General features: G+C 34.0%; 1 protein-coding gene across 12 annotated transcripts in view; it reads left to right on the forward strand.

Moving 5' to 3' along the window:
* Positions 1 to 16244, forward strand: part of LOC145268612 (uncharacterized) — a 746770-nt gene that overhangs the window by 661057 nt on the left and 69469 nt on the right. For 11 of the 12 annotated variants that reach the window (XM_080124069.1, XM_080124074.1, XM_080124073.1 and 8 more), the window contains one exon: positions 14582 to 15617. The exons of the other annotated variant lie outside the window; for it this stretch is intronic. In XM_080124069.1, the coding sequence (XP_079980195.1) occupies positions 14582 to 14668 (87 nt within the window). In that variant the 3' untranslated portion in view covers positions 14669 to 15617. Of the gene's footprint in view, positions 1 to 14581; positions 15618 to 16244 lie in introns of those variants that run through there. 12 annotated transcript variants of the gene reach the window in all.

Below are 16244 nucleotides of genomic sequence, written 5' to 3' on the forward strand. Positions count from 1 at the left end.
AAGATCGCCAGGGGATTATCTCCTTTCCAATTCGGTCCTGGATATGACCTTAAACTATATCCAGTGGTGAGGCCGCAGCTTGCGGGCTTTGGGGAGTGTGGAGCTACCCTGTAATTGCCATTGCTCCCAGGTCCACTCTGACCCAGAGTGGTAGTACCTGTTAGGGTTCCAACTATGGGTTAAATAGAAACCGACTTGAAAATAACAAATATATTCTACTAAAAAATTTTTCTTCAAAATCTTTCGATTCGGCATTAAATAACCCGAAAAGGGTTGATATGCTGTAAAACAAAAATAACCAATCCGTCTCGTATGTCTAAAGTTAAAACAGTTTCTTCCAAAAGTAATGCCTCTTATTTTTTTTACTCCGCCTGAATGGATCAATGCGGATTACAAATTGCATTATTATGATGTCTGGACTTATGCATTCATGACTTGGAAGTTTCACCTCTTTGTTGCAGATATTGACGGTGTGAGACTCCATGCAGAAAAAAAAATTGAACCGATCAACATTCATCGGAACCTGTTGAACGTTTACAAAGCCGATGTGGTTGATGTCAGTACAGTTAGGAGATGGGTTCGTCGATTTCAGAGTGGCAACAGAGATGTGAGTTACAAAGCGTGCTCTCGACTTTAAGACTGAGGCATCAAAAGAGGCTGGCATTGAGAATCGTGGTGACTATGTATAAAAATAAATTCTGGAGCACAAAAGATTGCACGTTTTAATGGTACTATTTCCATCTTCGTAGCTTTTCAGCTTTTTAGTTTTTTTAATTAAAAAATAGGAGGCCTTACTTTTTAAATGACCATTTGTATCACCATTACTCAGCAGCTGTGCCTAGTCTCGTGGTCATCACCGTCAGTTTATGGTCCATTTTACTTGCTGGCATGTATTGGACGGCTTAAAGAAATTGAAAAAAAAAAAAGTAAGTATGAGGATCGAACCCGAACCGTTGAGGCAAAGTTGTAAATTAAAGTGTGAAAAAAAAAACCCTGCGACGTTAACCATTGCCCCACCGCGAGATGCTAACGGAAACACGTTTGAATTTATTTAATTACTTGGATTTAGCAGGTGCCCGTTTTAATGAGTTAATGAGGTCAAGTTTGACTGCGGGATTTCATTTACTGCTGAACGCTTATTTTTCCCCCCAAGATGTTATAGGAAAAAGACATGCGGCGAGCGACAAATGTTGAATATTTATCCTCCTGAAATCGAGCAACTTAAATAGACAGACGAGCTTCATTGTTAACTGTGAGATATTACGATTTATATGTGATATAAAAAGTTTTAAAAAGTTGTGAAGCGAGCGACCACTTCTCTGAAAAAAGCCTTTTGTAGACATACAGAAAAAGCGAACACACATACATACATACATTTTCGCTTTTATATATATAGATTGCTATTATAGTCACTTTGTGTGTGTGTATGTAAGTTCCTTCCCCATAGGTTCTGAAACGGCTCAGCCTATCTTTTACAAATTTAACACAAAGCTAATTCATATGTGTAGGAAGTTTCTGAACTCTAAAATATTTATCAATATTTCATCGGTTTTATACAGTGACTGGATGTAGGATGGCCGTCCCTGCTTTTTATTTGAAATTCTCTGAATTATTTTCTGACTTTTATTTTCAGAATTGCTCTTAGCTTTAAATATAGGCTAAGAATCCGAGTTGTGCTACACATTATCTTTAACTACGTTTATATTCGTTTTTAGTATTTGCCTGTTCTCTCGGGACCTACAATTATTGATACACTATTATTATTATTATTATTATTATTATTATTATTATTTTATTATTATTATTATTATTATTTTATTATCATTATGTTTTTTCCGTGTTTGATGGATCTTTTCATTTCATTTACTCATAAATAAGTGAAAAATACAATAATTAATAAGTTTATATAAAAAAGCAAAAACAGAAAAGAGGAGGAAAGGAAGAAGATAGAAGAAATACACCATGCACTTATTATTATTATTATTATTATTATTATTATTATTATTATTATTATTGTTGTTGTTGTTGTTGTTGTTGTTATTACAAAATCTGGTCTTAACAAATAGTATTTCTCTCTAAAAAAAAAAAGGTGAATATTTTACGTTTCTCCGGACAACGGAAATAATAAAATATGAACAAATCATGTCTTCTTAAAAAAAAAAAAAAACATTGTCATCTGGAGATATAGATGAGTGATAGAGCATACGATTACAGACCGGATGATCCCCTGTTCAAGCCCGGGTGAACATCATCAATTTATGAGTTTAGTTTAAAAGAAGAGGTATTATTTAAAATCGCCGCAAATCATTTCTTCGTTTGTTTATTTTATAACTAAGTAATTTTCCCATGACATTCATCGTCAAGCCCGTTTATCATCGTACATGATATTTAAAACGGGATTTGATGAACGATATTATCGTTATTTTCTTTATTTTCTCATTTTTTTTTTTTTTTACACAGTGATCACCACTTATCAAGGCCCGGAAGCCACTCAGGGATAAGGGTTATTGCAAGTACATTACGTTAGTGTGGAGATTTGATGAAGTGTTTACTTAAGGGGGCGGTTCATATTTAAAACGGGATTTGATGAACGATATTATCGTTATTTTCTTTATTTTCTCATTTAAAAATAATTTTTTTTTTTTTTTTTTTTTTTTTTTACAAAGGCATCACCACATTATCAAGGCCCAGAGGCCACTCAAGGATAAGGGTTAAAGAGTGTACAGTAGAAGTTGGTCAATATAGTAATCATTAGTAATGAAAATTTGGTAAATTTAATAACTTATATGGAACGGCTCATCAAGAACTTATTTACTTTAGACTTGAACAAAACCATATTGTAGTCAGCCGGAAAGCAGGAATACGGAAGACAATTCCACAGGCGTGCAGTTCTAAGAAAGAAGCTTTGTTCATGGAATCTACGTTTAGGTTTAGGCACAGATAAAGAGTGGGGGAAATTATTGATAGTGTTTACAGCTAGACGAGTGTTTCTTGTGAAAGTTTGGCGAGGGGGGACCATAGATTGAAGCTCAGTTGAACACTTTCCATGAAAATAACGATACATCAGAGACAAACTCGCAACATCTCTTCTGTGAGATAGAGGTTGCAAGGAGGAGAAAAGGACATCTCCTACGAGGCTACGAAGTCTATTTTGAACTCTATCAAGGCAGGACAAGTTCTTTCTAGCAGCTCCTGCCCAGATGTGGCAACAGTATTCCATCCTTGGACGTACCTGGCTCTTATATAGATAGAGAATAGCATCAGCAGTGAGATATCTACTGGATCGATAGAAAGATCCCACCATTTTTCCAGCGGCCTTGGCAACAGATTTGATATACGTGTTCCATTTAAGATCAGGAGTAATGGTCAAGCCCAGAAGCTTGTCAAAACTTGAGGCCTCCTGAAGACGAGAGCCATTCATTTCAATTGATGACAAATGTGGATTAGAATGTTGATGATGTAAAGAGAGAAGCTTGGTTTTAGATGCATTAAAAGTAACCAGCCACTCCTTTCCCCATTGTACTACGTGCTCAAGATCAGAGGAGAGAGAATTGGAGAGAACTTGCTCGTTTACTGTCTTAGATGTGGTACCATAAATGGTAGTGTCGTCAGCATAAATGTCTACAAATGATGTAAGGATATGATTTGGAAGATCATTAATGTAGATCAGGAAAAGAGTTGGGCCCAGGATGGATCCCTGAGGGACACCGGCATTAATATTGTGAGCTTCTGATTTTTGCCCCTCAACTACTACTCTTATGAATCTATCAGAAAGAAATGATTTAATAATTGAGAAGACTTTTCCAGCTATACCATAGCTAGCGATCTTATGAAGTAAACCTTTATGCCATACCCTATCAAAGGCTTTAGATATGTCAAGAGCAATTGCCCTAGAAAGATTGCCACCGTCGAGAGATTTGCTAATCCTATGCGATATAACTGTAAGGACATCTGCTGTGGATCTAGCAGAACGGAAACCATATTGAGTGTCACTAAGAAGGTTATTTTTGTTGAGATGTTTGATTACTTCTGTATTTAATACAGATTCTAGCAACTTACTCATGACGCACAGGAGACTTATTGGCCTGTACTGAGAGGGGGATGAGCGATCACCTGAATTCTTAAATACAGGGCATACTGATGAGATTTTCCAGGGAGATGGGAAACTATTCTCCTTAAGACAACGTTTAAACAGTTTTGTAAGTATGGGCGCTAGTTCAGGTTGAAGTTTTTTGAGTACTATAATTGGAATACCATCAGGGCCAGTTGCTTTACTGGAATCAAGGTTTTTGATTAGCTTGGCAACATCACGTACAGATATACGTATATCACATAGCGTGTTTTCTGATACAAGAGGAAATATTGGGGGTTGGCGGTCTTGGTCGCAAAGGGTAGAATTAGCTGCAAAGTTCTTGACAAAGAGTTTGGCTTTGTCTGATGCTGACGAGATTACCTCAGATCCATTGATAATAGTTGGGATGGAGCACACGCTTCTGTTCAGGATTCTGTTTGCTATTTGCCAAAACTGGTGGGAACCAAGCCGCTGCTCAGCTACTTTGGACTTAACAGATTGAGCATACAACTCTCTTGCGTTCCTTATTACTTTCTTACAATGGTTGCTGGCAGTCCTGAAAACGGCTTTAGTTTCCATACATCTATTACGTTTGAAGCAGTGGAAAAAGTGATTTCTGTGCGCAATGGCAGCAGCACATTCTGGAGAGAACCATGGCTGGCTGTTAGGTTTTTGCTGAAATTTTTTAGAGGGTATGAAATGGTCAATACCTACAATTAACCATTCAGTTAGGTCTAATACTATAGAGGACACATCCTTTTTAAACATGGAATGCAGAGGTAGATCAGATATAAATGTACGGAAGCTATCCCAGTCAGCCTTAGTGTATCGATATACTGTACGATGAAGAGGTACGTCTGGGGACTTATTACATTTCATTTTTATCTTAATTGATACAACAGAGTGGTCGGAAGATCCAAGAGGCGACAGAACAGAAACTGAACATAGTTCAGGGCAAGTTGTGAGAAAAAGGTCTAGTAGGCTCGCATACTGGCCGTCATTATCGGGCACACGGGTAGGTTCCTGAACAATCTGAGTGAGGTCATAGGCAATGGAGAAATCATGACAGAACCTCCCCTCATCATCGGTCTTGTTTGAGTGGGTCAACCATTCGACGTTGTGAACATTGAAGTCTCCACATACGTGAATGTTAGCTGAAGGATAAGTAGAAAGGACTTGGTCAATTTTCTCAGATATGCTTTGAAAGATAGTAACTCCGCTGTTGTGGGGGCGATAGAGAGTAAATATAAATGCAGTAGTGTGAGCTAAAGCAACCCGGAAGCACATATAAGGTAAGTTAGGATCTTCCCTGGAGATGTCCCTCCCACATGGAAAGCTATCTTTAATATAGGCACATATTCCATGCCCATGGCGATCTTGGGGGTCAGATTTAGAAGTTAAGTTAGAGTATCCTGTAATTGCAAACTCATCAAGGGAAATAGCCTGTCCAATGCCAGTTTCACTTAAAAATAAAAGGTCTGGTTTAGTCTCCTGTAATTGGGTTTCAACCTCTGGAAGGTTAGAACGTAGACCCCTGATGTTGGAGAAGGAGACATGGTAGTAGGGGTCTACGTTGGAAGTTGGAGAACCGGGTTTAATCGTGTATTTTTTCTTGAAACTTGTCATGATGAAATTTTGGAATTTGTGGACTAGGTCGACAGATTTACTTAGAGCAGGACAGAGAGGGGAAACTAAGAGAGAAAAAGAAACGAAGAATTTTTTTTTTTTTTTTTTTGTACCACATGATAAGGTAAAGCCGTAACAATTACCCACTAGTATGGCATCGAGAGGCCCCACCAGAAGCTACTGCATGGTCCAGATTCCATTCACCAAATGGCAATACAGCAGCCCCAGTACTTTGCACCTGCTGATAGGACAGCCTCCTTAGTGGTTAATCCAAGGTTCGGGTCCCTGACTATCAGGCGGATAACGTCAGCCCAGACAAAACGTTTACCTCCAGCACCCTTACTAGTGACATGGCTACAAGGATAGACATAGAAACAGAAAATTTCCACCAACTCTGCCAACTGTTCGCGCAAAAATACTGCCAACCTAGAAAACAGCTTTTTCTTCTCCCTTTGTCAGAAAAATCACTCATTTAAAAATGAGGACTGAGGGACAAATAAGAAGAAGCGAGAGTAACAGGAGCTGCCGATAACGCATCCACAATGCGTTTTCTACTCTCCATTAAAAAAAAAAAAAAAAAAAAAAAAAAATAAATAAATAAATAAAAAAAAAAAAAATAAATAAATAAAAAATAAAAATAAAAAAAATAACTATTAAGTATTGTACTTAATAAAAGTCCAACGGACCTGTTTAAGGGAAAGTATGACGATATATTCCCCTCCCACGAACTAAAAATGAGTACAATTAGGTAATCTATTTTTGCAATCAACTCGGTAGATAAATAAACATTTATGGACGAGAAAAAAAAAAAAAAAAAAAAAAAAATTAAAGCTAGCATTTAATACAACAGAAATACATAAATTAAATACTGAAATAAAATGTAGTTATTAATATTTGAATCTTAAAATAAAAAGTGCGAATTAATAGAGAAAATCACTTATCACAACAACGCATTCCGTCTCCAAACTAGTGAAGAATTTAACTTTTAATAGCGTTCAGAAGATTTTTTTTTTTAAATTAACCGTTAAGAGAAAGCGTGATTTTATTCTGAACTTTAACTAATCACGTTTTAAGCAACTTATGATATAAAACAAAATCGGATGGGGGGGGGGGGGTTCTTCCGAAGGTTAGTTGGTGACGTTATAAGTAATTGCGAGATAAGATGGGAGCCAGAAATTAGGGGTGGGGGACTGAAAATGATAATATAAAAGCTAGCATTTAATACAACAGAAATACATAAATTAAATACTGAAATAAAATGTAGTTATTAATATTTGAATCTTAAAATAAAAAGTGCGAATTAATAGAGAAAATCACTTATCACAACAACGCATTCCGTCTCCAAACTAGTGAAGAATTTAACTTTTAATAGCGTTCAGAAGATTTTTTTTTTTAAATTAACCGTTAAGAGAAAGCGTGATTTTATTCTGAACTTTAACTAATCACGTTTTAAGCAACTTATGATATAAAACAAAATCGGATGGGGGGGGGGGGTTCTTCCGAAGGTTAGTTGGTGACGTTATAAGTAATTGCGAGATAAGATGGGAGCCAGAAATTAGGGGTGGGGGACTGAAAATGATAATATAATGGATTGATTATACAATATTTAAGATCAACTTGGTAGATAAACATTTATGGACGAGAAAAAAAAAAAAAAAAAAAAATTAAAGCTAGCATTTAATACAACAGAAATACATAAATTAAATACTGAAATAAAATGTAGTTATTAATATTTGAATCTTAAAATAAAAAGTGCGAATTAATAGAGAAAATCACTTATCACAACAACGCATTCCGTCTCCAAACTAGTGAAGAATTTAACTTTTAATAGCGTTCAGAAGATTTTTTTTTTTTAAATTAACCGTTAAGAGAAAGCGTGATTTTATTCTGAACTTTAACTAATCACGTTTTAAGCAACTTATGATATAAAACAAAATCGGATGGGGGGGGGGGGGTTCTTCCGAAGGTTAGTTGGTGACGTTATAAGTAATTGCGAGATAAGATGGGAGCCAGAAATTAGGGGTGGGGGACTGAAAATGATAATATAATGGATTGATTATACAATATTTAAGATCAACTTGGTAGATAAACATTTATGGACGAGAAAAAAAAAAAAAAAAAAAAAATTAAAGCTAGCATTTAATACAACAGAAATACATAAATTAAATACTGAAATAAAATGTAGTTATTAATATTTGAATCTTAAAATAAAAAGTGCGAATTAATAGAGAAAATCACTTATCACAACAACGCATTCCGTCTCCAAACTAGTGAAGAATTTAACTTTTAATAGCGTTCAGAAGATTTTTTTTTTTTAAATTAACCGTTAAGAGAAAGCGTGATTTTATTCTGAACTTTAACTAATCACGTTTTAAGCAACTTATGATATAAAACAAAATCGGATGGGGGGGGGGGTTCTTCCGAAGGTTAGTTGGTGACGTTATAAGTAATTGCGAGATAAGATGGGAGCCAGAAATTAGGGGTGGGGGACTGAAAATGATAATATAATGGATTGATTATACAATATTTAAGATCAACTTGGTAGATAAACATTTATGGACGAGAAAAAAAAAAAAAAAAAAAAAAATTAAAGCTAGCATTTAATACAACAGAAATACATAAATTAAATACTGAAATAAAATGTAGTTATTAATATTTGAATCTTAAAATAAAAAGTGCGAATTAATAGAGAAAATCACTTATCACAACAACGCATTCCGTCTCCAAACTAGTGAAGAATTTAACTTTTAATAGCGTTCAGAAGATTTTTTTTTTTAAATTAACCGTTAAGAGAAAGCGTGATTTTATTCTGAACTTTAACTAATCACGTTTTAAGCAACTTATGATATAAAACAAAATCGGATGGGGGGGGGTTCTTCCGAAGGTTAGTTGGTGACGTTATAAGTAATTGCGAGATAAGATGGGAGCCAGAAATTAGGGGTGGGGGACTGAAAATGATAATATAATGGATTGATTATACAATATTTAAGATCAACTTGGTAGATAAACATTTATGGACGAGAAAAAAAAAAAAAAAAAAAAAAAAAATTAAAGCTAGCATTTAATACAACAGAAATACATAAATTAAATACTGAAATAAAATGTAGTTATTAATATTTGAATCTTAAAATAAAAAGTGCGAATTAATAGAGAAAATCACTTATCACAACAACGCATTCCGTCTCCAAACTAGTGAAGAATTTAACTTTTAATAGCGTTCAGAAGATTTTTTTTTTTTAAATTAACCGTTAAGAGAAAGCGTGATTTTATTCTGAACTTTAACTAATCACGTTTTAAGCAACTTATGATATAAAACAAAATCGGATGGGGGGGGGGGGGGTTCTTCCGAAGGTTAGTTGGTGACGTTATAAGTAATTGCGAGATAAGATGGGAGCCAGAAATTAGGGGTGGGGGACTGAAAATGATAATATAATGGATTGATTATACAATATTTAAGATCAACTTGGTAGATAAACATTTATGGACGAGAAAAAAAAAAAAAAAAAAAAAATTAAAGCTAGCATTTAATACAACAGAAATACATAAATTAAATACTGAAATAAAATGTAGTTATTAATATTTGAATCTTAAAATAAAAAGTGCGAATTAATAGAGAAAATCACTTATCACAACAACGCATTCCGTCTCCAAACTAGTGAAGAATTTAACTTTTAATAGCGTTCAGAAGATTTTTTTTTTTAAATTAACCGTTAAGAGAAAGCGTGATTTTATTCTGAACTTTAACTAATCACGTTTTAAGCAACTTATGATATAAAACAAAATCGGATGGGGGGGGGGGTTCTTCCGAAGGTTAGTTGGTGACGTTATAAGTAATTGCGAGATAAGATGGGAGCCAGAAATTAGGGGTGGGGGACTGAAAATGATAATATAAAAGCTAGCATTTAATACAACAGAAATACATAAATTAAATACTGAAATAAAATGTAGTTATTAATATTTGAATCTTAAAATAAAAAGTGCGAATTAATAGAGAAAATCACTTATCACAACAACGCATTCCGTCTCCAAACTAGTGAAGAATTTAACTTTTAATAGCGTTCAGAAGATTTTTTTTTTTTAAATTAACCGTTAAGAGAAAGCGTGATTTTATTCTGAACTTTAACTAATCACGTTTTAAGCAACTTATGATATAAAACAAAATCGGATGGGGGGGGGGGTTCTTCCGAAGGTTAGTTGGTGACGTTATAAGTAATTGCGAGATAAGATGGGAGCCAGAAATTAGGGGTGGGGGACTGAAAATGATAATATAATGGATTGATTATACAATATTTAAGATCAACTTGGTAGATAAACATTTATGGACGAGAAAAAAAAAAAAAAAAAAAAATTAAAGCTAGCATTTAATACAACAGAAATACATAAATTAAATACTGAAATAAAATGTAGTTATTAATATTTGAATCTTAAAATAAAAAGTGCGAATTAATAGAGAAAATCACTTATCACAACAACGCATTCCGTCTCCAAACTAGTGAAGAATTTAACTTTTAATAGCGTTCAGAAGATTTTTTTTTTTAAATTAACCGTTAAGAGAAAGCGTGATTTTATTCTGAACTTTAACTAATCACGTTTTAAGCAACTTATGATATAAAACAAAATCGGATGGGGGGGGGGGGGTTCTTCCGAAGGTTAGTTGGTGACGTTATAAGTAATTGCGAGATAAGATGGGAGCCAGAAATTAGGGGTGGGGGACTGAAAATGATAATATAATGGATTGATTATACAATATTTAAGATCAACTTGGTAGATAAACATTTATGGACGAGAAAAAAAAAAAAAAAAAAAAAAATTAAAGCTAGCATTTAATACAACAGAAATACATAAATTAAATACTGAAATAAAATGTAGTTATTAATATTTGAATCTTAAAATAAAAAGTGCGAATTAATAGAGAAAATCACTTATCACAACAACGCATTCCGTCTCCAAACTAGTGAAGAATTTAACTTTTAATAGCGTTCAGAAGATTTTTTTTTTTAAATTAACCGTTAAGAGAAAGCGTGATTTTATTCTGAACTTTAACTAATCACGTTTTAAGCAACTTATGATATAAAACAAAATCGGATGGGGGGGGGGGGGTTCTTCCGAAGGTTAGTTGGTGACGTTATAAGTAATTGCGAGATAAGATGGGAGCCAGAAATTAGGGGTGGGGGACTGAAAATGATAATATAATGGATTGATTATACAATATTTAAGATCAACTTGGTAGATAAACATTTATGGACGAGAAAAAAAAAAAAAAAAAAAAAAAAAAAAAATTAAAGCTAGCATTTAATACAACAGAAATACATAAATTAAATACTGAAATAAAATGTAGTTATTAATATTTGAATCTTAAAATAAAAAGTGCGAATTAATAGAGAAAATCACTTATCACAACAACGCATTCCGTCTCCAAACTAGTGAAGAATTTAACTTTTAATAGCGTTCAGAAGATTTTTTTTTTTTAAATTAACCGTTAAGAGAAAGCGTGATTTTATTCTGAACTTTAACTAATCACGTTTTAAGCAACTTATTTTATTGCGATAATTCATATGTCTGGCAGTGTTCTTAGATATGTTTTGTACAGAAATTCACCATATAAGTATCGAAAAATCTGATCCTAAAAATAGTCTTTCTTAAAAATAAATTGCGATAATTCATATGTCTGGCAGTGTTCTTAGATATGTTTTGTACAGAAATTCACCATATAAGTATCGAAAAATCTGATCCTAAAAATAGTCTTTCTTAAAAATAAATTGCGATAATTCATATGTCTGGCAGTGTTCTTAGATATGTTTTGTACAGAAATTCACCATATAAGTATCGAAAAATCTGATCCTAAAAATAGTCTTTCTTAAAAAAAAATTCTTACAGGGGGAATATTTTACGTTACACAAGCCAAGGGAGATAATAAAATCTCAGCAAATTATTTTTTTTTCTTAAAAACAACAGATTTATTACAATCCGGAGATATAGCTTAGTTGTAGAGCATTCGACTACAGATCGAATGATCCCATGTTCAAGCCCGGGTGTACATCACCATTTTATTTTAATCATTTCTTATTAATGAGTTCAGTTTACGATAAAAGATGTACTATCTAAAATCGCCACAAATCATTTCTTCGTTTGCATATTTTAAAACTAAACATTAATCAGAAGTGACATTTCCAGGGCATTCATTGCCAAGGCCAAATATCAGCTGACGTGATATTGTAAACAAACACAGACGGAATTTGATGAACAACATTATCATTATTATTTTTTTTTATTTATTTTTTTTTTGCGATTTAGTCCACCGAGCAAATTATTTCTCGTAATCAATAATATTAAATAGAAGATTGATTCTATAATAATTTGTAATTCTGCATAAATTAAAATGTCGTGCTGGTGTTACCAGATCAGGCTGTCTGAAGATATTGGCTTCTTGAGACGAGGCCCTGTCGGTGGGGCATTAGAATACGCCGACTGCCCCCCTGCAGAGGATAAAACTCCCTCAATGGGGGTCCTGGATATGACCTTAAACTATATCCAGTGGTGAGGCCCCAGCTTGTGGGCTTTGGGGAGTGTGAAGCCACCCTTTAATTACCATTGCTCCCAGGTCCACTCTGACCCGGAGTGGTAGTACCTGTTAGGGTCCCAACTATGTGTTAAATAGAAACCGACGTGAAAACAACAAATATATTCTATTAAAAAAAAATTTTCTTCAAAATCTTTGGGTTCGGCATTAAATAACCCGAAAAGGGTTGATATGCTGTAAAACAAAAACAACCAACCAATCAATCCTGAGACGAAATGCACCTAACATTGATGCTTTTTGTTTTGATGCTTCCTTTTGCAAAACTTAATTATGTTCTGCAAAAACAACAACCCACCTCCCCCCCCCTTTTCTTTCTTCCCATTTCCCCTTTGTCTTTCTATCTTTCTATCTCCCCCCCCCCACACTTTCTGACTGGTTTCCTAACTTAAAATGTACCAAACATTAATACTGTAACCATTTTCCCCTCACCCATTGCAAAACTCATGTTCTGCAGGGCAGGGAACTAAAACGATAAAATCCACTATAAAACAACCAAACCAAACACTACAAACTAGCGATTAAATATGCAAAGAACTTGAAGAATAAAAACTTCTACAAAATAACTGGATGCAACATGAATACTATTTCCAAAATAATTGGATTCAGCATTAAATAAACCCAAAAGGGTTGATATGCCATAAATCAACCAAACCAAACACTACAAATAAATATTTCAAGATATAAAGAACTTAAAGCATAAAAACTGTTTCCAAAATAACTGGATTTTTTTTTTTTTTTTTTTTTTTACATGAGTGTCACCACTTATCAAGGCCCAGAGGCCACTCAAGGATAAGGGTCAATAGGTATACATTAGTCATTGTGATTTTAGCATAGTAAACAGTGGGAATTTTGTAACTTGGATTACTTAGGGGGACGATCCAATTAGAACTTGTTCACATTGGACTTTTTCTTTTTTTTTTTTTTTTTTTTTTTTCATAGGTATCAACACATTATCAAGGCCAAGAGGCCACTCAAGGATAAGGATTAAAGAGTGTACAGTAGAAATTGGACAATATAGTAATCATTAGTAATGAAAATTTGTTAAATTTGATAACTTATATGGAACGGCTCATCAAGAACTTATTTACGTTAGACTTGAAGACAACCATATTGTAGTCAGCCCGACATTAAATAAACAACCATATTGTAGTCAGATTCGACATTAAATAACCCGAAAAGGGTTGATATGTTGTAAAACAACCAAACCAAATTAAAATATCATGTTTAAGAATATTGCATGACCGGGCAACATCGGGTGTCCAGCTAGTTATTATAGTTAGATATCTTCACTACTCTGACTGCAGCTGATGTGTGTAATAATATAACTTAGCTCTTATTAAGCTTTATGTGGAACTGAACAGTGCTCAATAGCCTAGCTAGAATGTATATAAAGGCTGGGAGAGAAAGAGAGAGAGTAAGAAAATAGATATACAAAGAAGAAATAAAAGTAAAAAGACATCTGCATCAATTGAAATGAATGGCTCTCCTCTTCGGGAGGCTTCATGTTTTGACAAGCTGGAAAATAAGGCATTTAAGCTCTGATCCCCATCTGGCATCAATTGAAATGGATGGCTCTTGTCTTGAGGAGGCTCCATGCTTTGACAAGCTTTTGGGTTTGACCTTTACTCCTGATCTGAAATGAGCCACATACACTAAATCCGTTGCCAAGGTCGCTGGAAAAATGGTGGGCTCCTTCTGTCTATCCAGTAGATATCTCATTGCTGATGTAATTCTCTACCTATATAAGAGCCAGGTACGTCCAAGGATGGAGTACTGTTGCCACATCTGGTCAGGAGCTGCTCGAAAGACCTTATCCTGCATTTACAGAGTTCAAAATAGAATACGTAGCCTAATTGTGGATGCTCTTTTCTCTTCCCTGCAACCTCTTCCTCACAAAAGAGACGTTGCGAGCCTGCCTCTGCTTTATCGTTATTTTCATCGCAAGTGCTCGTCTGAGCATCATTCTATGGTCCTCCCATCCCAAACTTTCACGAGAAACACTGGTTTAGCTGAAAAAACTATCAATGATTTCTCCCGCTCTTTATCTGTGCCTTAACCTAAACGTAGATTCCATGAACAAAGTTTCTTTCTTAGAACTGCACGCCTGTGGAACTCTTTTCCGTTTTACACTTCTGACGATTACTATGATATTGTCTCGTTGACTACTGTACGCTCTTTAATTCTTATCCTTGAGTGGCCTCTTGACCTTGATAAGTGGTGATTCCTATGTACAAAAAAAAAAAAAAATAAGAAGAGTATTGTAGTCATGTTGTTTCTCATTTTTTTTTTTTTTTTTTTTGCAGGAAGTCCTTCAAATGACGAAATCCGAGTACTATTCTTTACCTGCATGGAAGCAGTCGAAACTCAAGCAAGACATCGGACTTTTTTAAAAGACCCACAAAAAAAGATGAAGATGACAATCTGAAGAAGATTCGGACGAATAAAGAATGCACCAAAAACGTACATGAGAGAACAGGACCACCTGTCAGTCTCTCTCTGCGCTCTGGATGATAACATGTAGCCATGTAATTGATGGCCGTCTTTCTTCACTGATGAGCTTTCTATCGAAACGACTCCCCCTTACAAGCCACCACATCGTGCATTAATTGGGGGTGGTAATCCTCTGGAGCCTTTTATGTCGACATTTATGTTGAATGCAATTCCAGCTCTTCAGTGTGGCTGGTTGCTTTCAATTGTGATTTGAAGCCTGATCTCATTTTCACCAGTCGAACATTGTGATCACTGACTTATCAAACGCTGTCACATGGAAGGGAATAATAAGTACTTACATACCTAGCTCTACTTGTGTATTGAGCACCATTAAATACTGAAAATCGATGGATGAACAAAATGCTTAAAATGTAAAGAGATTGGACGAATTCGATTTGGGAATTTTTTTTTTTCTTTTAATTCCCCCAAAAAAGAAATCTATTTTGTCTGAGTAACTGGTCAGTCTGAACAATGGTCATTATTTTTTTTTATATAATTGGTCAATTCAGGTGGATGGATATCTTTCTTTTCAAAATTTAAAAGAAAAAGAAAACAATCACTGACCTGCAGACGTATATGGACCTCGGCTCTTGCTGAACCTGACTTGACCGGATCAAGTCCTTAACGTCAACCTTGACCCTTACAACAACAAATAACTCCTAACTGCATGACCTTTGATTAAAGAGGTCACAAAGATGAACATTTCTTCCACCCCCCTCCTTTTTTTTTTGTTTCTTTACTGTAATTTCTTGAAAATTGGACCTGGACTTTTTTTTTTTTTTTTTTTGTTTTTGTACCCAAATTATTGTAGACGTTTTTTTCCTGAATCTCACAGTTTTCAGTTTAATATTCAAGGCTTTTTTTTATTTTATTTTTAAGGTCATTAATCTGAAACAAACTCTAGAGCAATAAATTTTTAATAAAGTAGGTAAATAATATATGTAACATAACATAAGTGTTAATTTAATAATGCGGTAGGCCACTTTCAAAGTGATAGTTGCTGAATCCAAATACCCTCAATACTCTAAATGCAGTTGGTATGTGTAATAATATAATTTAACTCTTATTAAGCTTAATGTTGAATTGATCAGTGTTCAATAATCAATAATCTAGATAGAATACAGATATATATATATATCTGTATTATATATATATATATATGTATTCTATCTATCTATCTATATATATATATATATATATATATATATGTATTTTATCTATCTATATATATATATATATATGTATTCTATCTATATATATATATATATATATATATATATATATATATAAAATACGCATCAAGGGCGCTTGAAAGCCAAATCACAATGCAATTTTACGAAAATAAACAAATATTTTACTTGTTTAAAATTTATAATTTAAATATATTTCGGAGTTAAACTCCATCTTCAGTATTTTGTACCTTTTTGCTTCTTTTTTTTCTTCTTATTTCAGAGTCAAAGTACTACTCACTTTCCT

This window comes from Euprymna scolopes, chromosome 44, assembly GCF_053919585.1.
Source record: "Euprymna scolopes isolate OS-2025 chromosome 44, ASM5391958v1, whole genome shotgun sequence".
NCBI classification, from domain to species: domain Eukaryota; kingdom Metazoa; phylum Mollusca; class Cephalopoda; order Sepiida; family Sepiolidae; genus Euprymna; species Euprymna scolopes.